Here is a 24,243-nt window from a genome sequence, read left to right on the forward strand (position 1 = left end):
ATTTTATAATGCAATTACAAAATAATAAATCTGTAACATTTTTCTGGAGTTTTCATAAAATGTTCCCAATTAACAACTGACGATGATAAGCATTGGAGTTTAATATTGAGTCCTTGAAACTTGGAGAGAATAATAAATTGTACTAATAATTCTAATGAAAAATTATTATGCCCTATAAAAAATAAATGTGAGTTTTCATTCATTTGACCCTATTATATATTTTTGAATTTCTTAAAAAAGACTCACATCATAGAAAAATAAAAAATCGGCTAACCTGAAAATAAGACTCTTTCTCCAGTCGATCCATGAGAAGCTCAAAAGTGTCTATGGGAACATCTGGCAGTCCGGATGTGGCCCTGCGCTCGTTCATGATGGCCAGCCATGCAGCATCCTCTTCATCCATATCATACTCCACCTCTCCATCCAATTCTTCCGGTGACCTCTCGATGAATCTAGAATAGAAAAAGCTGTCATTAGAAAACTTTTTTCATAAAACATTAAATTTTAAATTAATTGAAATATACCTATTTTAGGAATTACAATACAAATATTGAAAATATCTTGTTAAAATATTGTAAAAATCATGGTTATTACAACACTTTTTATAACTACTGTATTTACAATCTTACTGAAATTAGTGTTTCATGAAAAGTCTCTAATTGTTGCCATTATTCTTTGAAAGAACATGAAAAAAATAATTATTAATAAAAATCGGAAACTTCTGAAAGAAGAAGGAATTTCATTTCTGTTTCTAAACAAATCATTCCTTAGATCGTATTTCAACGATCTAACTGGAATGGAGAATTGAGACCTTATTCAAAATTGATTAATTCATAAGATTATCTTATGTAATATGTAATATGCAATATGCTGAGAGCAAACCCACGTCAATTATTTAATAAGATTGGTTTTCCAATAACGAACAACATCTTACTTTCCGTGCTTACAAATATAGTGATTGGTTTACTAGATAGATGTTTACCTTATATAGGCGTTTGGTCTTGGAGGCGCATCAGGAATATTGTAGTTGTCCAGCACTTTGAAGCATGGCTCTGGTAACTTAGAAACTGCTTCCTGGCTTTTAGCTAGGCTTGTTATACTAGCTGTATTCACAGGTGATTGCTGTAAGACACATATGGAGCATTATTAGGATTAAGACGCTAACATAAATTTAGGCACCTTTCTAGAATCATAATTTCACAAAAAATTGTTGACATTGTTAATTTTGAATACGTGCAAATAATATTATTTTGTTATGTTTGTGGAATGAAGAAAACACACTGACGTTATGTGTGGTTATTAACTCGAACTTATTGCACATAACAAAAGTAAAAGAATATTGAAATAGAAAGAACAGTAGTTTTGGCTGGCTTCATTAGGTTACGTGGAACGTAGAACGAACGAACGAACAACGAACAAGCCTTTCACAGAAATGCATTCCACTATGTGATAATATATTAAATTAATGTTGAATAGGTTTGATATGGATGTATGTAAATAATGATTGTATATAATTGAAATGTATTTGTATAAAATGTAATATCATAATAATTGTCCATTGTAATATATATGATAAAATATAATATAGTATGCGACGAACACTTGGTAAACTGCTATTTTTACACATCCATTTTTTTAGAGAATGCATAAAAAAACCTGCAAGATTTGTCATTAAGGCAGACATTTTCAAATTCTTCAATTAGTCTCGATATTCAAATAAACAAAGAATACAAAGACAAACAAAACAAATTTTTGAAATTCTCCCCACGAGAATATATGAAATTCCTTACTTAGAAATTCCATCTCACAAGCACAATGTGCCTAATTAATTATTGATAAAACTGGAAAACGTCAGTAAATAATGAACAAACTCCTAAAAGAGATGATAATGTTGAAAAGAATGAATTTGAAGAGGGGGGAGGAATGAAAATATGTGATTTACATAGCTCATTCACAGAATTATGATCTATTAGCTTAACTCGCCAGTTTTCTTTGCAATAGAAATTAAAATACAGATCTTAAAGATTTTGAAGAGCTAATAAATTATGTAAAAGTAGACAAACAAAGTAATTCAAGTAATACTTACTTTATTTGTATTATTTTTTGACACAGAGACTATAGGTATGTTTTGATCTATGCTAATACGTTTCACTCTTCCATTTAATTCGAACTCGACAAACTTTTGAGCCTCTGCATAAGTGAGTCCTTCACGGGCCGGCGAGACGAGTGGCTCTGCCTTGATAGCGGCTGCATGCGAGTTGCGCCCTTTCTTACGGTTAGCTGTCGGCAAAAAGAAAAATAGAATGGCAATCTTGAGTTCAGAGACTGACAAGTTATCAGAAAAGTTAAAAAGAAATCAAATGAGAATTAATGAGACGCTTGGAGATATAAATGTCCTTATCTACTATATAATTATATAAGGCTACTTTCAAGACTTTTTGAGCCGCGGCATTTTGTTAGCAGCTGTTACAGTGGATTACGTGTGACATTTATGTGAGACCAACTTATTAAATGTCAAGAAACCGAGTTAAGGGAGTTATGCGACGTTTGAAGACTTCTATGTTTTATGAATTGGACGACTGAAGCGAAACGTGGTTCACATCTTTTAGGTATAGCTGAGTTGAAACATATAACTATAACATTTCATTCATTACTATGTATACTTTTATTAACTTTAAGCTAGTAATAAAATCGTATTAATATAACCTATTACAGCAGTTTCAGTTATAGTCTCAGACACCTTAAAAAAACTTCAATTGAATGTATTAAATGGAAGTACCATTGGTGAATTACCTTTCTTTGGCGACATAGGAGTTGCTGGCGTAACAGGCGTGTGAGCTTGAATGGGAGCACTATGATCAAAATTCACCAGATGGTATTGCAAACCACTCATACTCTTGTACGGTTTCCCACATTCTACAACTGGGCATTTGTACGGTGGTTTGTTAGTAATTTTCAACTTCTGACAGTATTCCAAAACATCAAAATCAACTCCCATGCTGATCAATAAGCACTCATTTGAAGCCGGTCGTATATTTGTAGGCCCTATATCAAATATACGTATTTATGCAACAAAGCCTTCGCTTTAAAGAGACAAAAATAAACCATATATAGCCTACTCAATCTTTTTGACGAGAGAACTCGTCAAAAAAGTTTTTGAGGTTATGGCAGTTATTGAAGCAAGTTTTTTCAAAATACTATAACTAAATTATAAAATGTTCTTTTTAAAATTCATTTTCAACTTCTGCGCAATTAGATAGTTGTGGATATAATAAAAAAAGCGGTCTCAAGATTTCAAAAATCTATTAACAAATAAAGTCAAGTTAGCCTACTCTTTAAACAAATTAAATAATCAAGTAGAGAAGTGTCTGATCAATTCAATTGATTGATCTGGCATATCAAAGAAACAGTAAAAATGTTAAATAAGACTATTATTATAAATATTTTAAGTTTTCAAAATTGTATGATAGGCTACTTCTAACCAACATCAAAAATAATGTTCAATTTTTATACTATTTGAATTGGTTTGTTATTCAGATTGATTTCTACATAGATTGTAGATTTCTACATGAATTACATAGGTAGGCTACTTGGAATTGAATCACTCTTAATAACATTTAGCTTATACAGTACTTACCATTGAATTACATTCTAGAAGAAATTCTCAAAAACTGAACATAAATAATTTCTGCCAAACGCTAAAGACTCAAACATACAAACAAAAGAAGACAGAAGAACAATAAAGAACAGACTGAACTGAACAGAATCTGACTGAACAGAGATAAAAGACAAAGAATCGCAACCAACACACAAGAAAAAAGAGAGAGTGAACAGTGACGAGACGAGATCATAAAATGGAAATCTACAAGCAACATTACATCGTAATGGGCATGCGCAGTTCACGTTTGCAAAAGTTCCACTCAACTGAGTTCAGTAGGCTGTGAGTTGACGTTATTGTTTATATTTTTTGTTTCTTAATGATTGGAATTATTGAAACATTTCAAATAATGCCAGCATATTTTCATTTAGAAAAATGAAAAAGCCAAGAGGCTAAGCCTCTTTGAACTTTATCTTACCTTTGGAATATCAAATATCAATACTTTCAACATTCCCATTTAGGTTATACTATTGTAATAAATAAATTTATATCGTATTATTGCTTATTGATACTCATCACGATATCTGGCTATGGGCTGTCTCATGCCAACCTTTCTTAATTATTATTGTGAGATGCAAATCACTAATAGTATATTTCGCACCTAGGGCCGAAAATGAGACTTTTCCGGCTCGAAATCGGTTTTCAAGTCCGAGGCCGTAGGCCGAGGACTAGAAAAGATTGAGAGCCGGAAAAACATTTTTGCCCGTGGTGCGAACGCTATTTTTCGCCACACAGAGAAATAAACAATATATATGAGAATAATTGTTTATTAAGCAGTTCCGAAAACAAAAGTGGAAGGTCATAGCTCTAGCTATTAGTATAGTTATTGGTATCTAGTTATTAAAGTATAGAAAACTGAAGAATACATAATACTTGGAAACCTCACAGAATCATATTGATTTTTCCAATACATCAATAAATTTTAGTTCTATTAGGATCCTCCTCAATTTGAATCAGGCAGCCTTTTGTTTTCCCAATTCCAAAAAAAATACCTAAAATACTCGTTTCACTGGGAATTCGTGTCTGATAGTAGCCTACATTATAACTGAAGAATATAAATTATTACTCATTTTATTGTGATCTATTCATGTTTTTCTTATGAAATTCAATAAATTATAGGCCTACAGCATGAAGACTATGTCCAATTCATTTGTACTGGTGGCAAAATTTTACATTGTAAATAATTATTTGATAAAATCCAAGTTCAATAGTAATGAAAACAAATTCCTTCAAAAAATAATTGATAATAATACGTTTCGAGGGAAAAAATTAAGAACAAAAAAATGGGAAGCATCGGGGGATTTGAACCGAGGTACCATCGCTCCGTAAGCAAGCTTCTTACCACTGCGCTACATAGACGTTCGTAAATGGTAGTCTTATAACCTGCTCATAAAAATACACACTTTGGGCTATGGAACTTCAATTAGCCTACGGTAGCATAGATGAATTTGAACATTAATATTCTGAAAAATCTAGAAGGAAAATAGAAATTTGGGCTTCCAGGTGCACGAGATTGATATTTTTAGAATCTATGTTCAAAATTTGGAGATCTAAATCATTCCCGTTTTTCCGGTATGCAATCCACAAGTTGACATGTTTTGATGCGAACAAACACAACCCCACTCTCTCTTATTATATAGAAGAAGAAGATATCTTACCTCTATTTCATTCATCCAAATAAAATGATAGTATATTACTGCAGAATACTTTATTCAATTCTAGAAGCATAAACTGATTCTGTTTCATAAACTATTTGTTAAAACGTTCAGCACCATGGATATTGCCCAAGTAGTTCCAAAACTATCCACCAGGTTTTGTGATAAACGCAGTACTATGAGGTTTGAGGTTAGATTCTATTATACTCTGAAAATTGAATTTGAGTAGTTTATAATATCTTATTTGTATTTCATTCATCCAAATGAAATGATAGTATCTTATTGCAAAATACTTTATTCAATTCTAGAAGCATAAACTGATTCTGTTTCATAAACTATTTTGTAAACCCGTTCATATCAAATCATAATCAGCTGTTATTCAAGGTCATTTTACAGCCCTAGGGCCGTAAAGTTTTACCGGCCTGGTCGGAAAACAATCACTTTCGGCCACCATATGACGCACGTAAACCAGCTCATTACATCCAAGTGTGGCGAAAAAAAATTATCACGTTGACTTACATTTGAATTCAACTTTGGATTTGAAACAGCTATAAACTATCGTTTAAAACAAAGAACTCTAAAATATTATGTTTAAAACAGCAAAAGTGAATCAATTGATTCTACGTAAATAAGTTTTTTCCGTTATCAAATGTCATTGACAGAAAATCAACTTACAGAGCTAAAGGTGAGCAGTTTCTGAAATAAAGAAGCATAAAAGAACAATAATAACTATTGTGTTTTGGTTTGGATTTAATAAAATTCAATTTTCATGAGTTTGGAATATACTTTTATCATGAATATAATTGATTTATTATGAAATTAGAATCCTTACCTAGGGTGACAGCTCAAAGATTGCTAAAATTATTAAATCCTTTGGAAATATCTGAGAAATATATTTCTTATGTATCCATATTCAATGACTTTGATGTGTATAGTATCAATTAACTGGATGTACATCTACATTGATGAACCAATTCCCAAGAGCTCAATTTCAACATGACGGAGGATCTGAAGATTGCAGCTTGATGAAGATTCAAAAAGCTATTCCCAGGCAAACCTGTATCCAAATGAATTTAAATTTGATCAATACTAGATAAGTCAAGGTTTCAGATTGAATTTGACATTCTTGCATGAGTTGTATACAAATTAGAAAAATGTATTAGAACTGCCCTGTAGAATAGTAATTTCAGAAAATTCTGCATGATTAAGGGTCAGGCTTCAGTCTCTTTTTTGCAGATCCAGCACCTCCACAACACGAATAGCCATGCAGTTTTTATTATTGTATATAACAGACGTTTTTTCTTGAAACAGCATATCTGGAGACCCCAGTCATTGGCAACGACTTCAAGTATTCAAGTACTGTCGATATAAAAAAATCTTATTGGAAATTTTGTTGGCAATCTTGCAAATTACATGTAAAATCTATACCTTTCCTGTAGTTATATCTTTCGTGGGACACTCTGTCTATGTACATTTTTAGCGATCTCATTCATCCTCAGAGTACACTCCTCGGATAACTAATGAATCTTCTCTTTTCGATACCAGTAATTTTAATTTCTCATTTTCTTGTATACAGAAACATAAGAATGAGAATCAGCTGTTTAAAACACAATAATCTACACTTGTTATGTTGCCTAAACTGTTTGTCATAAACAGAAAGAAATATTATTCATTTTCTATTATAAAGATGGCGACTCGCAAGTGATCGGTGTTATTATTATGAGTTAATTAATTTATATTTAATGTGGTACGTTTACGTATTATTTAAAAATGACAGTTATTTGGACTCCTGTTAGAGAAAAAGATAGACTAGCAGTTGGTACGTATTTGAAAAAACTTTAATTTACGTAATGCTTGCTCAAGGTAGGAGGCCAAGCCTTCTTTGTCAATTCACAAATAAGTTTTTACAAATATATAATTTTTTTTTAAACTATAATATAACCACAATTCAAGTTATCTTGAAATTTATATAAACATTTTTAATCTCTTATGAATAATTTTTATGTGTGATTTTACCACTAGTTGAAATCTCATTTCTAACCCTCAACTTGTCAACTTCTTGGCTGATTCATCATCAGGTTCATCACTATTACCTATTCAAATTAGCTTATGGATCAATGTATTGTTGTAGGAAGATGCACCTTACAAAATATACAAATTCTTACTCCCAAAATAGGCTGAAAATTTATTTTTGCTTCCAATTAACCAAGAACTGTTTTTTCTTATAGACTACCTTAGCCAAATACCTCCTTAATATAACAGTAGCCAAATATAAATCCTGAATAACTTTAACGCTTTATCCAATCCATTAGCAAAATACCGCCTCATTATAAAAGTAGCCAAATATAAATCCTGAGTAACTTAACGCTTTATCCAATGTGATATTAAAATTAATCCTTTCTTGTAGAATGTCGTTTTAAACTAACTTGAACAAGATAATAATGCGTTGATAATGTTAATTAGCCTACCCAATCACAATAAACATTAATTTATTTTGATAATTTGCAAAAAAATGAAAATTTGAGAGCTTTGGAATATTTTATTAGACATGACACAGTACTTTACTTACTTTTTTTCACTTGTCCAGTCTTCTCCACAGTCTGTTGACCGGGGAATCGTCAGATATCTTCCCTTCGATGGGGTTTTCGCGTTAATCCCCCAAATAAGCCAGTTGATGGCTTATAGAATGTCGGCCGACACTCAGAAGTGTCCTCCGGCTGAGATTTTTCTGTTGGTGAAAATAAGCCAATCTGAGGACATTCTGGGTGTAGTGACAATAAATTTTGCCGTATAATCTGTGAAAACGTCAATATAGCCTATAAAGTTTAAGCCCTAAAGATATTTTATTAGCCTATGTTTTTAAAATAAAAAATCAATTTCCATTGCATTTTAATAATAATGATGAATAAGTCATCTACATTTCTCAAACTAGGCTATTCAAATTCGTCTTTGATAAAAAAAAACAAGCATTTATATACGCTAGTATTGAATTAAATTATCCATAACAACTTGTTTTTGCACGCTCATACAATCAGCCGTCTTGTTTTTTATAACAAATATTGTTGATATTTCCATCATAGATATTATCTTTCTGAATATAATTACAAAGAGATTGGTTTCAATTTCAAGTCTTTACCTTTAAGGAGTCATGAGATACACTTTACAATGGTTTCTAATCTAATTTTTAAGTTTGGCATATGATGGATGAAGCGTGTTTTTCCGCTCCAAGCTTTATTTTCTGTTTATTTCCCATGAAGATTCCGTGGAAAATGGACTTACAGCTTTTAACTAGATATCATTTTGAAGCTTAGGAAATATTCTACAATTTTTTGACAACAATAATATTACTGTATTTCCCTATCTACTGTAATAATTAGTGGTGATGTAAAATTCCCGGGAATTGAAGACCGAGGAAATATTCCCAGATAATTTGAGGGAAATATTCCTAAAAATCATACATTTCCGGAAATTTACGGGAACTTGAGGAAATTTATGATTTATTCAATCTAAAATGACCGAAAAAGACGCTGTTTGTTACATAAGGTCTCAATCACTTGTTAAACAACAGATTCATGTAAGAAATATAAGGATGAATAACTTGAAAATTATAATAAGTTTTAGTTCAATGAAAACAGTAATTTGAAGTTCATAGACTGATCATTTTCATTAAAGGTGAAAGAATAAATGAGCACGTCTCAATAAAATTTTCTAATTCATTAATAAATTGTACCACTATTATCATGCTACTTTAAGTTAAATAATATTTTTCTATTTACTAATAAATACCTGTACATCACGTAAACAAAGTATTGAGTGTAATTTAACTTTCATTGCATGCTTTTATTCAATTTCTCCGCACACAAATAATTGAAAACTTTCGAGAGCTCATATCTAGAAAACTATAAGAGATATGAAAATGATGATATATATCAAACTTGTATATATCAAAGAAAATGTTCACATCCTCCTACATTCAACATTTTAGTAAACTTGAGCTTCCAGGCAAGTGAATTTCCAGACATTCTGAAAATTTCAAAAGTAATTCCAATTTATAAATCAGGCACAAAAAATAATTACACCAATTATCGTCCCATTTCACTATTGTCTGTAATTTCAAAAATCCTTGAAAGATGCGTAAAGATACAATTAATGCAGTACTTGAACAGACATAACCTTCTATCCACCTCACAATACGGTTTTCAGAAATCAAAAAATTCTTCTGATGTATTATTTGATTCATGTAAATATATTGCAGATAATATAAAAACGAGGAACAAAGTAATTATTACCTATCTTGACCTAGCAAAAGCATTTGATTCAGTCGACAGGGAGAAGCTCTTGACAAAACTGGAGATGATGGGTATCAAACAACCAGCTTTACAGTGGTTCAGGAGCTACCTGAAAGACAGAGTTCAATATGTTCAGATCAATGATAGTTTGAGTGGCCTGGAGCAAGTTGATTACGGGGTTGTGCAGGGGAGTACTCTTGGGCCTATTCTCTTCCTGATATATGTTAATAATCTACCACTGCTGAGCATCAAAAGTAAACTTTTTTTATTTGCTGATGATACGGCTGTGGTCTCAACTGGTAAATTATGGGACGACGCATACAGGAACGCTACAGCTGACTTGTCTAGAATTAAGGCCTGGTTTGACCACAACTCTTTGACTGTCAATATCAGCAAGACCAAGTACATGCCTATAGTAACCCGTAATCAGCAAGATCCAGGACACAAAGACCTGAAACTCCACTCATGTGGGGACTCTACTTCAATTTCCTGCAACTGTGAAAACTTAGAAAGAGTTAATCAATATAAGTACCTTGGGATAACAAATTGATAACACCTTAAGTAGGAGTCCGCACATCCAGTTGGTGAAGCAGCGACTTAGAAGGCTACTGTATGCTTTTTCCCAGTTGAGTCAAATTTTGACTAAGAAGCAGTGTAAGACAGTCTATTACGCATACGTCCAGTCTATTATACAGTATGGCATACTGGTTTGGGGAGGCCTTCCTGCTACCCTCCTTGAACCGCTTGCGGTGTCGCAGAGACAAATTATCAAAACTGTTTTAAATAAGGAATGCCGATATCCAACAGCACAACTTTTTACAGAATTTACAGTTTTAAATGTGAGGCAATTGTACATTAAATCTTTATTGATCTACCTAAAAACTAATAAACTTAAAATTTTATCAGATATTTTACATACCTGTCCTACACGGTATAGAGCTAACTTCGGTTTTGCGACGCCGCAGGTGGTTCATGGAGTGGAGCTGAGGACACCTTTTTATTTGGCTCAAATGGTCTATCGTAATTTGCCCGCTGAGATAAGAACTGATATGGATGAATGCAGTGTGGCTGCATTCAAGCGTAAGGTGGAGGGGTGGCTGTACCGCCTGGGCTGGGAGTCGTCAGAAAGCCTGCTTCAGTCTGTTTATTGGCATTAAGATCATCTCTATTAATTTGATAGCTTTTCTTATACATACATAATTTTTTTTTCATTTTTGAGATTATAAATTTTCATAACTTACCTTTCTTCTCTTTATATTTACCACACACTTTATTTAATCGTTTATAGATTATATCTTCATTCAAAACATATCTTCATTACTATATTCTTTTTAATGGTCACTGGGGAATCGGCTGGTTTCTGTTCCTCGGTAATTTTTTTTTATATATGAGAAGCTACCATTATTTTTTACAATAAGTATATACAAAATATATTTCACTCGTGCAATCTCAAGAATTTATTCATATTTCAATTCTCGAATCTGTATATGTTACTCTTATCAATCTTTTTCTGTTTATGAAATTTCGTCAATGAACAATGTAATAGGTAATATTTAATTTCATTATTATAATACAAACTATCTCATACTCACCTTCTTGTTAACAAAGCCGGACATTCTATTACCTATATAATATTATGAATAGACTATTGGCTACCCACTGTAACAAGAACCAACCCCCTACACTCAGACGAATAGTCTTGTAGGGGTATTCCAGTAAAACATGCTCTGTAATACAACGTAATCTGTATTTTGTATGGAATAAAGAATATTTGAGTAAACTTTGAGTTTGAGTGTAGGCTAATTTGTAAACATCAATTTTGTATAACACAAAAGTTTTCGAAAGACGCATGTTGTTCGAGATATGCAAAAATCCGAAATATGGTACTTTCAAATCACCCCAACCTCTTAGCACAGGGGGTAGGAGTGAGAACGTTTGATATGTTTACCCCCTTACTATCCTTAAAAGAGCTGCGGGATCAAAAATTGTGTTCCAAACTTTTCCCTCTATAATCTTTCATTGACTGGACTATACGAGTATTTAAAAAACAGTGAGTGAGTGAGCAAAAACAGGTTCTAAGAATGATGATTTATTGATTGTATTAATGTAAAATGTTGCTGAGATTGATCAATAGCAAATAGAATGATTATTTATTGATGATATTAATTTAAAATATGAGTGAGATTGATCAATTTCAATCATTTTAGAGCAATTTCATAAATTCCCTCAAGTTCCCAAGAATTCTCAAAATTTCTTTGCCTTGGAAATATTCCCAAATCATAAGTTCCTTCCCACTGGGAATATTCCCGATCCACATCACTAACTGTAATACATCCAAAGGGCGAAAAGTGAAATTTTGTCCCCGAGAAAATTATTTTCTAACTTTACACTTCTAATACTCTGGTGTAGAATCAATCCGATATATCTAACTATAATTGAATAGCAACCAATATAGAAAAAATGCTGCCGACATATTTAATTGTTTAATAATCACGATTAAGCTTATTTTCGTTGTTTCTATCTTCAATAATCTTATTCGGCTTGTTGTAAGGTAGAGATTGATTGAGACCATTTGCTTCAGTATAAAATGGAGTAGTTATGAAGTAGTCATGAACAAATCAATTTTAGAGTTCCAGCTTGTTACCTCATGCATATGGAAAAACGCACTAGAAATCATACAAAGTTTTCTTTAGAGGGCACTGGAAAACACATTTATTGTTGTACAGCGCGTAAAAGCTTAGAAGAAATTCTAAACTCTATAGGTTCAACATTTTTCTTTCACTAAAAAGTTAATATAGACATAAATTTGAGAAAAGGGAATCTTTCAATTTTATAGGTTTTTTGGAAGGATTTAACTTATAAAATACGCGTATCGTAATAAAATCCTTCCTCGTTATTCAGAATCTGTATGCAGAATTTTGATCAGTTTAGTACTTCAGATCTGATGATGAAGCACTATGATATACTTACTATTCCGTACATGTTAATTTCAATGATTTATTCCATTAATAGTATTCAGATTAATTATAATTTAATAATAAAAGCTATTTATTTGTGATTCGAAGTTTACGTAAGTTAACCCAACGAGGATTACGTAACGATAAAAGCCCAATCAAATAGTCTTCTAACCGACTGGATCTCTTGGTCTTGGGATAGCGAACAGGAGGACTGTGTAAAATAAGTTGAGACTTGGCCCTCCATCCGAAGAAATTACAAGGTTGTCAAATCGTGTAAAATTGCAACTTTCTCAAATTTCCAATTCAACGTCAGAATTGGATGTAGAATATCATCAACGATATCCTAGTAGTGCTAAAAATGTTTCAGGGTTGAAGGATTAAAAGGAAATTCAACTTTTATGATAAAATTGGAAATATCGCGAAGATTTGTTTTTCTTTTGAATATCACTTCTCTCAGAATCATGGGGCGTCGAAATGCGTAATAATTTTATATCAAATTAACGGGGAGAATGTCTCCTTTCTATGGTTTGTGGATAATTTTTATCCGACCTTTTTAGTTATTTTTTTATAAATAATTATGTTCGTCAATGTCGAGACATTTCCAGCAGAAAACATGAAATTTTCGACATGCTAGAAACTTTTTTGTTTTGAAAGATAAGTTGGTGGTGAAAGCGAGAAAGTTTCTCAGAAATAATTGAAATTATTTTTCCAATGTCAAACGTACTCTGAAGAACGTATTTTGGCCTCTCAGGAGTTTCAAAGTCAAGGATAGCTGCTGAATTGTGTGCCACCATATGCTATCAATAGCTGATATCTTTGCTATTATTTAAAACTATTTTTCCAATTGTCAAAAGTAGTTGGAAGATTGTATTTCAGTCTCAAAAGAATTTTAAAGAGCGGCTGCATGGTATGCATTGTGTACCAAATTGTATTCTAAAGCACTGGCCACACCAACGTCTGCTAGAGGTAGCAAGCTCGCTCCCGCGGTGGTAGTTCAGGCCACACCAAAAAACGTCCGCTAGCGGTAGTTTGGTTTTGTTTTTGTTTTGATGAGTGTGGTTCTTTAGTAATGGGGGAAGGCCGGCAACCACAGCGCTGTACTTGGTCTCGAAGTACTGTAGGTACTAGTAGCATAGATGAAGGATAAGCATAAGTACTATATTTCTTGTCTCTGCTAGTAGCTAGTAGCAGAAGTAATCGACAGTGAACATGACGCTAATTAATTTGAGCGACCAAAAATCACCTGGAAATAACGTACCGTGGTTAGAGGACAGTAGTTAGGATAGTGATGAGGAACTCATTATGCTCTATTCTGTATCGAAGAGGTCAAAGTGGGTTCACCCAATACACAAGAGTCGGGATATTTATGGGGAATTCCATCATCTTATGAGAGATTCGGAGCTGGACGAGATGTTCAAAAACTATTTTAGATTTTCATATTTCAATGTTATTAAATTGTGCAGGCCAGACCGAGCTCGCTACCTCGGCGGTAGTACCACCAGCAGACGTTTCAAAAGTTCGCCTGGCACGGCCAAGTGAAACTACCGCCGAGGTACTCCCTTTGCGGGAGCGAGCTCGGTGTGGCCTGCTCAATTTAATAACATGGAAAGCGAGGTTTTTAACTTCGCTACCGCCGCGGGAGCGAGTTTGGTGTGGCCTGCACTTAAAGGCTGACAATTTACAAGATATTTGACTGAATTATTTCAAACGCAAGCAGCTGATTGCCTCTAGAAAGGCTGTAATGAAACACTGCTTGGATTATTCGAGGCGAGATTGTCATTTTTCACTATTAGTCCAGTAAAGGAGAAAGGTTATAGAGGGATAAAGTTTGGAAGACAATTTTTGACCCCACAGTTCTTGTTTAGGGTAGTAAGGAGGTAAACATATCAAAATTCCCCACTCCTACCCCCTGAGCTAAGGGGGTGGGGCTGGTTTAAAGGTACCATTTTTTGGTTTCTCGCATAAAACTCAAAAACTATGTATCCTAAGGACTCGACTGTCATATAACAAATTAAAGCTTACATAATTTTCTACAATATTCAGTCTTCAACTTTTTTATATCTTCTCTAGTTTTCGAGATATCCGCTCTTGAAGGTGTGACATTTTTGAAAAAAGCACGTTTGCCACCAATTTTTTTTTTCTCAATTTTTGCCCTTATAGCTTTTCATAAATCGACGGGAAAAATCCATGCTGATTATGAGCTTACTCAAAAACTATGTATCCTAAGGACTCGACTGTCATATAACAAATTAAAGCTTACATAATTTCCTACAATATCCATTCTTCAACTTCTTTTATATCTTCTCCAGTTTTCGAGATATCCGCTCTTGAAGGTGTGACATTTTTGAAAAAAAACACGTGCAGCAGCCAATTTTTAAAAATCGACGGGAAAAATCCATGCTGATTATGAGCTTGTAAGGCATTGAATTCTCTTCAATTTGATGTATAATTTCACGCTTTTACAAATTTCCCTTCACCTTTTGCAACAGCTTTAGTGTTGAGTGTGAAATTTCCATTTTTGCAACAATAGACCAATTGACAAAGGAATTTGGAGGGTTACAATTTTTAACTCATGTGCTAAAAAATGGTGCTTAAAACCTTTAAACCACCCCCACCCCATTAGCACAGGGGGTAGGGGTGAGGACTTTTGATATGTTTACCTCCTTACTACCCTTAACAGAACTGTGGGGTCAAATATTGTCTTCCAAACATTTCCCTCTATACCCTTGTTTGAGCATTCATTGCCTGGACTAATGTGGCTTGCAGTTGCTGAATTTTTCAATCGTTCGGTATTTTGTTTTTGTTGATCTCAGCTATTGATAGCATATGGTGGCACACAATTCAGCAGCTATCCTTGACTTTGAAACTCCTGAGAGGCCAAAATACGTTCTTCAGAGTACGTTTGACATTGGAAAAATAATTTCAATTATTTCTGAGAAACTTTCTCGCTTTCACCACCAACTTATCTTTCAAAACAAAAAAGTTTCTAGCATGTCGAAAATTTCATGTTTTCTGCTCGAAATGTCTCGACATTGACGAACATAATTATTTATAAAAAAATAACTAAAAAGGTCGGATAAAAATTATCCACAAACCATAGAAAGGAGACATTCTCCCCGTTAATTTGATATAAAATTATTACGCATTTCGACGCCCCATGATTCTGAGAGAAGTGATATTCAAAAGAAAAACAAATCTTCGCGATATTTCCAATTTTATCATAAAAGTTGAATTTCCTTTTAATCCTTCAACCCTGAAACATTTTTAGCACTACTAGGATATCGTTGATGATATTCTACATCCAATTCTGACGTTGAATTGGAAATTTGAGAAAGTTGCAATTTTACACGAATTGGCAACCCTGTAATTCCTTCGGATGCAGGGCCAAGTCTCAACTTATTTTACACAGACTATAGTGAATTAAAGGTTGTGGGTTCGGATTCAACTATAGTCACCTTATTTGCTGAGAATTTTAAACTTCGATGAAGATTATTTCTTAATTTTGACAAAATAATATTTTATTATTAATTTTCAATTAATTTATCTATTTTTAAGTAAATTTGAAAGGATAATACTTTTAATTTTTAGCATTGAACTATTAAACTAAAAGTAAATTCTATTTGTGTTTTTCACAGACACTTAAGGAGCGCGGGTTACACCTGCTCGTCTGCTAATATTATTTGATAAGAAAGTTTAAATTTTTCCAAGAAATAGAAAATTACAGCTATCACTTGACATTTATCATTATTTTACATGTTCACTAGTATATCAACATTTTAGATTTTACGTAACACACCGACCAAATTGAAAAAATATGCTTGCGGAATTAATTTATGGAAAAATATGAAACAGCAAATGAAAGTGATAGTTCTGAACCAGCAACACTTGAATGACTATGTGATACAATAAACATTATAAATAAAGAGTATCATTCATAATTTGTCATACTATTTAATGAATGACTATGAATATATTGACTAATGACTATGAATATAAATTACTATAACAATTGAATGACTATGTGATAGAATGAAGATTATAAATAAAGAGTATCATTCATAATTTGTCATTCTATTCAATGAATGACTATGAATATAAATGACTATAACAATTGAATGACTATGTGATAGAATAAATATTATAAATAAAGAGTATCATTCATAATTTGTCATACTATTCAGGTCAATATTCATTGGGGTTAATGCCTGTAGTCTTCATTCTTTCTGTGATAAATAACTAAATATAATTTATTTTAAGGAGAGCTCAAATTGAAGAATATGCTGTCATTGTTTTATTAGTTCATGTTTTGAAAGAAGCGTGAAAACTTGATAAATAACTTGATTATAATAATGTGAGGCTTGATAGTACCAGAATCAATAATTTAGTGTGACCTGAAAGGTAGAAGCGAAGCACGCAGTTCGTACATTCATCGGCTTTTAAATAGGAAATCCTAATCATTGTCGTCACTCTCCTGTTCGCTGCAATAAATTGCCAACCCTCGGCGTGTACCATGACCTGTTAACTTAAAACATACATTGAAATGGATATCAAATGGAATAGAAAACTGATCTCTACAAATGCTCATTAATTCTAATATACAGTATTGCCAATCACTTTTCTTTATGCTACTGTATTAGATTCGTTAAAAAATAAAAACTTAAAATTAAAAGATAAGTATTAATCCACCTAATGGTTTAAACTAGTAGTTCTGTGAACAGTAACCTCGCGCAGTTATAAACCACAGTCTCCTCTAATACTGTCTATCAGAGTAAATTCTATCTTGTCCTGTCGTGTCGGCGAGATATCGGTGTATAAACGACTAATGTCTGTTTGGGTTGTTTTATCGACAATGCTAATAACTAGATGTTAACAGCTATGCTACTATCATTAAAAGCTTACAGAGTTGAAAGCAGAGAAAAGTCGGGAGAAAGTATTATGCTACTTCAAGTTATCAATTGCATGCCTCACCTCATGCAATTAATAGTCCACACAACAGCTGTTTTTTCACTAAGTTACATTGAAATATTGAATTGCATGCGTCATTGCATGCAATTTATAATCCACTGGACTTAGTCTTCACTAAGGCTATGAACCTCGATCTTGCCTGTCGAGTTTGGGATATCTTTCTTAGGGATGGAGAAGAGCTCATTTTCAGAACGGCATTAGGTAATTCAAAATTACCATTTACAATATTCTATGTTTACATCAACTAATCTACTAGTAGTTCTGTGAGCAGTAGACCTCACGCAGTATTCTCATCCACAAGTACCTGATTGAAACTATAGACCTTATGGAAATACAGCAATAGACTGGCTTCTCCACACATCTGTGTAATCACTTGTCAGCTGATTTATGATGAATAATTCTATAGTCTGATTTTACTCTAATATTGGCGTATGAAGGAGGCTCCTTTTCCTTCTATATTATCCTTGAAATGCAAAATTTCCAAAAACCTTGTATATAAGACGACGCGCAATTTAAAAAGAAACATACCGTACCTGTCAAATTTCATGAAAATCTATTACCGCGTTTCGCCGTAAATGCGGAACATTATAAACAAAAACATAGAGAAATGCAAAACCGTCGACTTGAATCTTGGACCTCACTTCGCTCGGCGGTCAATGATTGAAAAGATACAAAAAAGCATTACTCTTTACTTTGTCCAAATTATATAAATAATCTTCATTGAAGTTGAAAATTCGTAGCATAAAATTATGAGCTCTGATTGGGTTCGAACCCGGGATCTTTAAATCCAGAGCCACGCACACTACCATCCCCGTCACGAGTGCACACATTGAATGATCCATTTGTTGGTGCTTGAATTCTTAATTTTATAATATAGTGTGATACGATTGGAGTATCAAAAGTCATCAAGAAACTTATTTGTACTTTTTACATTCTCGTCCAATGAATATCATGCTTCCTCTTATGTGGTAATCTAGACATGTATCCAGTTTTTTACTACGCTATAATAATTAATTCGTTTACTTCGATACTGCTCCAACTAATATTTTTTAGTTTATTAAGTTCAGTTATTAATGTATGTTCATAGTTAACATAAGTTTTTAATTGGGAATTTCATTTTAGTTATTCACAAATATGAACAGCCCGAATCTGACCACCGACTGCAGCTGTCAATAGGAGAGTGCGTCGAAATCCACAGTGAACTTGGAGAATGGTATTATGGAGTTTCGTTGAAAAATCGTGGAGTCTATGGAATCTTTCCTCGGACCTTTGTACATATCATAGAAAGTATCGTCGATAAATCAGGGTGAGTAGTTATCATATTGTCTCCTTTGCAATGAAAACATAAATCATTGTTCTTTTGTACACTAGTACACAACAACTATTGCTAATTATTTAATTTTATTGGATTTGTTTTATGAATACAGTATTTCAGACTAGTATAAGTATCGGTTATATCTACTACAGAAATATCATGCTATCTTCTTATATATAAATGATTAGTTGATAACTAAATAAATATTAGAAAATATCCATTGTTTCATTAGACTTGAGAATTGTGGCAATTAGTGTGGAATTGGCAACCAAACATAGATAACTAAACAATGTAATGTTATTTACTTTATAGACGTTGGCAACCTTCATACTAAACAGTATGCTATTAGATAATTTCTGCAAATATTCTTGCATAATTTGGTATTTTGAAACTCATAGGAAAGTAATAAGTTGGGGGGGGGGGCAGCGATCGGTTACCCGTCCATGGTAATGGGAGTACCAAGCGCTCGCCGCTTTTCTAGTTATCAGATTGAAACGATTGCATTATCTATATAAATCTATTGGTATAATGAATGTATGGAAATAATGCACTATAATATGAAATATTAATAAATAATATAGAGCCAATTTTCCTAACTAAATCAACAATTCATTGATCCAAAATGCATACTCTCTTGAGGTACAGCCGGGTATAAATAGAAGCGTGTTTGATGATCTTTCAATTTTGTGCAGTAGTTTTTCTTGTTAGCTCATTTTGATGGTTCTTGTGATAGTGAACCATATGGGCATGGCCACCTCTAATACCTGTATTAGAGGTGGCAATGATATGGGCTGTTGATAATAATTATTCATTATATTCTCAAGTATAGTGTTTAGTGTTTATAGATGTGTTCAACTAATCTGCGTGTTTCCATTTACAGACCAACCGAGGTAGTTGTACCTAAGCAACCTCATATCGTGCATGAATTAACCTCAGTACTGAGAGAATGGGGTATTTTGTGGAAGCAGCTATACACTGTGAGTAGGCCTTCCAAAATATTGTATCAACAATTTATTTTGGATTTAAAATCGAAATTTTATTATAGATTATAAAAGTAATTGTTATGGTTCATTTCGAGGACTTACTCCAAACTTTATGGTTGATAGACTTGGTATTCTTGATTATAAATTCATATCTCTTATTCTGTCAATCACAAGTTACATGTCATCTCGCTCGTCAACCCAAAAATTTACTTATATTAATCAAATAGCATTACTAGCTACTTTTAAATGCATCTCTCATCTGAAATTATAGAGATTGTCTACTTTATTCACCAATACGAACCAACATGTTTTGGTTTCTTCTAATTCGAATGTTAGAATATTTTGAAGCTGCTCCTACGATATCACTCACACTTCTAACCCGTTCACAAATGATAATTTAGAATGCTGTGCATCATCTAGCAAGTACAGTGATTCAATTCATCATCTAATGTTAGTAAATATAGTTTGTTGGAATTTTATAAGTGGTGAATAACGACGCGATAAAAAGGCATAATAATTTTATTGAGATTTGTTTGGATTGCAAGTGAATTTCGACTATCATTCCTCGAATTTTTGTTGATATTTATTCTTTTAATGCAACCATATTGTTTCCATAATCTTTTTTTGTTTCCTAATATTTTTCAAAATGTTTTAATAAATTCCAGGCAAACAGCGAGCATTTCAAAACTATAGAATGCAAATTATATGAACTTATAAACATCAGAAGTAAAATTATGTCGGGTACTTTGCCAGTCGATGAATTGAAAGAGATAAAAAGAGTTGCTTCCTCAAAAATTGATATGGGAAACAAGTAAGTAATTAATAATTTTTATTATTCATATTTGTTTTTTATTGCGTTATCCTTATATCTAATCATTTTGAATTCCAGTTCCACTGTGAAATTATTTTCTTAAGTTTGAGATTGCTGTAGCATAATTTCAAAATATTTTCAACGACTAAGGAAGTGTTGGATCTACCTATCTAATAAATCCGTCTTTTATCTTAACATCTTATGTGGCTACTGGAAACATTGTAAAATTACATTTTCTCATTTTCTACACTTTATAATATCATTTTACTATGACCTGTCTTATCTCCACTTGAAGGAAATCAACCACATCCTTAGTTCGCCTTTATTTCATTTCCCCCTTTTGATTGAAACCTATCAATGAATTAATTTATACTTTCATACTGCAGTATATTTATTTATGTTACAAATGACATTGATTTAATAACATTAACATATTAAATACTAAGGCAATTCTTATATGGTTGTTATATTCCTATAGAGATCCCATGAATTATTCATGGTATCACTGTTTGCCTGGAAGGCTATCTATTTCCATTTTATTTCTAAAAAATAACTGTTTTTCTCTGGATCCAATTGTACTTGGAACATATTTTATGAAATTTGCATATCTCTTATACTTAAGTTGATAACAAACTAAGTATCATTTTTTTCAAATGAAAAATGATTCGATTTGTAATTATGTAACTGAAACTAGAATTTTTTATAATTTCATCATCCTCTTTTTCTTGTCTGTTTAAGTGTAATCCAAATCCGATGAGTCAGTTGGGTGAATATGAAGGAGTTATGCCTTGAATCACAATTGTACATAATAATACTAATTTTATATGATCAGGTCATCAACTATGTAGCTATGGAATAAAAATCAATTTCCGATCTTACTAAGTAACTTATTATTGATTGAATAATATTAGTCACTTGGTGAAAAACTCAATAGCCAAATTCAATTTTAGTGTTACTGTAGTTTCGTTAAATGCAAATGGTTCAAGAATGTAAATATTTCATTCTTCATTTATCACATGTACTGTTTACTATCATGTTATGCTTCGATTTTCAGACTCTTGGGTCTAGACTTGGTTGTAAGAGACGATCATGGAAATATTTTGAATGCAGAGTACACGTCAACCATACAACTTTATTGGCATCATGAGCACACAGCAGAAAGGATACGTAGAGCTACAGTAAGTTTCTGCAAATCTCATTATTCACAAAGATAATTGAATAAATTTTAAAATATTGTCTATAAATGCACTGCAGTTTACAATTGAAAAGCTGGCTGTAGTGCACTGAATTGGTCCATCACAAGCGGAAACTCGCTTGTCTATCATTTGTCTATAAATGCACTTCAGTTAAAGATTGAAAACCTGGCTGTAGTGCACTAAATGGGCTTATGGCAATGAGGTTAGTTAGGTTTAGAATTTCCTTTGGAATAATTTGCAATTTCAAATAATATCTCCGTGGCATAACATGGACTCGATTAGACCTTATTACAGTTTCTACGTTTGCCAACAATTTGTTTTAAAAATTGGTAAAAACATGAAATTATAAAGATTAAAGTGCTGTATTAGGATTCATTAATTATTTTCTACTTCATTAGTTGTAAATTCGAAATGGTTATTTCCAGAGTGACGCATCCAGTAAGAAATCGTTACGACCTGCGATACCGCAGTACTCCCATGCATTATTTGTATCATTGAGACGATTCAATTGTAGGATGACTGACGATATGGAACTTTTACTAATGTTGTATGACGCCAAAGAAGGTAAACCATTCACGGAGAGCTTTGTCGTGCGATGGAGTAAGGACGTACTTTCAAAGGACGTGGACATGTTACCAAATAATTTGCGAGCTCTCTTTACGGTAAGGCTTTCTAATCTTGTGTAATAAACAGGAGTCTGTTACACAATTTTCAGTTAATAGATGTAGAATGCAGTAAAATACAGTAAGTTAATGTCGTTCAATTAGTTATGAATTGAATGTTTGCAATATCTAATTATCTCCTTCCATAAAAACTCCTTTTTTGTTTATGATTGGAATTTTATTGAATACCAACAGTTAACCTGTGCTCCGCAAAAGTATCTTATAAAACTTAACAAACTGAAAACTTGAAGTAATTAAATCTTGAAGAATTGAAAATAGGCCTATAACCATCCTTGGTTAATTAAGGATCCATATGCAAAATTTCAAGTTAATCAGTCCAGTAGTTCAGACGTGATGATGCGTCGAACATAGTTTTCCTATCCCGTAAGTGTATAAAGCCAATTCTTTACTTTATTATAGTATAGATTACAAAATACCTGGAGGCAGTCTGCGAATAAATATATTGTAATTCAATTCAATTTTATTTTATTTTTCATGTTATGCATCGTATACAGGGTGGGTGAAAAGTCCGAGAACGGCTTAATATCTCATACACAAATATAATTTGACGGTGGGTATGATTGTGGATCCTACTCAAATTGAAAAACTACTTTATAATGACTTTAAAAATCTGGTCCGTCATCTTGGATCCGCCATATTGAATGCGATATTCAATAAACGCGGTTTGCGATATCGATGTGCGGTTTTCGCCATTCATTTTTCCTTGAAATTCCGTATCGAAATCATGTATCGCATGACCACCTTCCTATTAAAAAAATTAAGTTGCATTCAAAATGGCGGATCCAAGATGGCGGACCAGATTTTTAAAGTCATAGTAAAGTAGTATTTTCAATTCGAGTAACATCCCCAATCACACTCACCTTGGAATCACTTCTTTTTATAAGATACTAAGCCGTTCTCAGACTTTTTTCTCTCTTTTCTGCTTTGAATAGTATTGATTAATAATGTGAATATTTTCGAAACGGTTTGAGATATCGATATGCGGTTTCCACCATTCATTTTTCCTTGAAATTCCCTGTCGAAATCATGTATCGCACGACAACCTTCCTATTTAAAAAAATGAAGTTGCATTCAAGATGGGGGACCAGATTTTTAAAGTCATTATAAAGTAGTTTTTCCAATTTGAGTAGGATCCCCAATCACACCCACCTTCAAATTAAATTTGTGTATGAGATATTAAGCCGTTCTCGGACTTTTTACCCACCCTGTATAATAAAATATTAACACAAGTCATAAACATATTAAAACAAGTCAATTGTTTCTTTATAAGATTAATTGTCTGATTAATTCTATTTTCTAGACAATTGTATAATTTCATTCGATTGCCGTTAAAATGTGAATATTCATTTTTGTTATTTTGATTATCATACTATAACAAAAAAAAATTCTCTGTATTGATTTTCAAATTCAAATCAAATTCAAATTTATTCATTCAAGTAAGTCGCAATACATTCTGGTCTATACACGAATCCACAATAAATTACAGTACAACAGCTATTTGTGCAAAACCGGTTATTTCCAAATAATATAGAATATGGCCAAACGAAGTGTGGCTGAGTAAGATGGAAACAAATAAAAATCCAAGTACCCTTTTTTAATTGTTTACTTACGACATGTATGCCATTATCAAGTAAATGAAGACGCATTTACTTGATAATGGCATAAATTTCGAAACATGTAAGTAAACAATTAAAAAAAAGTGTACGTAGATTTTTATTTGTTTCCATTTAA

General features: G+C 32.6%; 2 protein-coding genes across 2 annotated transcripts in view; one reads left to right on the forward strand and one right to left on the reverse strand.

Moving 5' to 3' along the window:
- LOC111052478 (peregrin) overlaps positions 1–3,785 on the reverse strand; it is a 49,231-nt gene extending 45,446 nt beyond the window's left edge. Inside the window, 5 exon segments of the mRNA XM_039436059.1 lie at positions 275–452; positions 983–1,122; positions 2,087–2,280; positions 2,794–3,033; positions 3,638–3,785. Coding sequence (XP_039291993.1) covers positions 275–452; positions 983–1,122; positions 2,087–2,280; positions 2,794–2,998 — 717 coding nt within the window. The 5' untranslated portion in view covers positions 2,999–3,033; positions 3,638–3,785.
- Positions 3,786–6,979: 3,194 nt separating this feature from the next.
- Positions 6,980–24,243, forward strand: part of LOC111052477 (dedicator of cytokinesis protein 1) — a 43,513-nt gene continuing 26,249 nt past the window's right edge. Inside the window, exons 1-6 of the mRNA XM_039439905.1 lie at positions 6,980–7,132; positions 18,647–18,830; positions 19,720–19,816; positions 20,488–20,633; positions 21,688–21,811; positions 22,255–22,491. Coding sequence (XP_039295839.1) covers positions 7,084–7,132; positions 18,647–18,830; positions 19,720–19,816; positions 20,488–20,633; positions 21,688–21,811; positions 22,255–22,491 — 837 coding nt within the window. The 5' untranslated portion in view covers positions 6,980–7,083. The remainder of the gene's footprint in view (positions 7,133–18,646; positions 18,831–19,719; positions 19,817–20,487; positions 20,634–21,687; positions 21,812–22,254; positions 22,492–24,243) is intronic.

The sequence above is a fragment of the Nilaparvata lugens genome, chromosome 1, assembly GCF_014356525.2.
Source record: "Nilaparvata lugens isolate BPH chromosome 1, ASM1435652v1, whole genome shotgun sequence".
Lineage (NCBI taxonomy): Eukaryota > Metazoa > Arthropoda > Insecta > Hemiptera > Delphacidae > Nilaparvata > Nilaparvata lugens.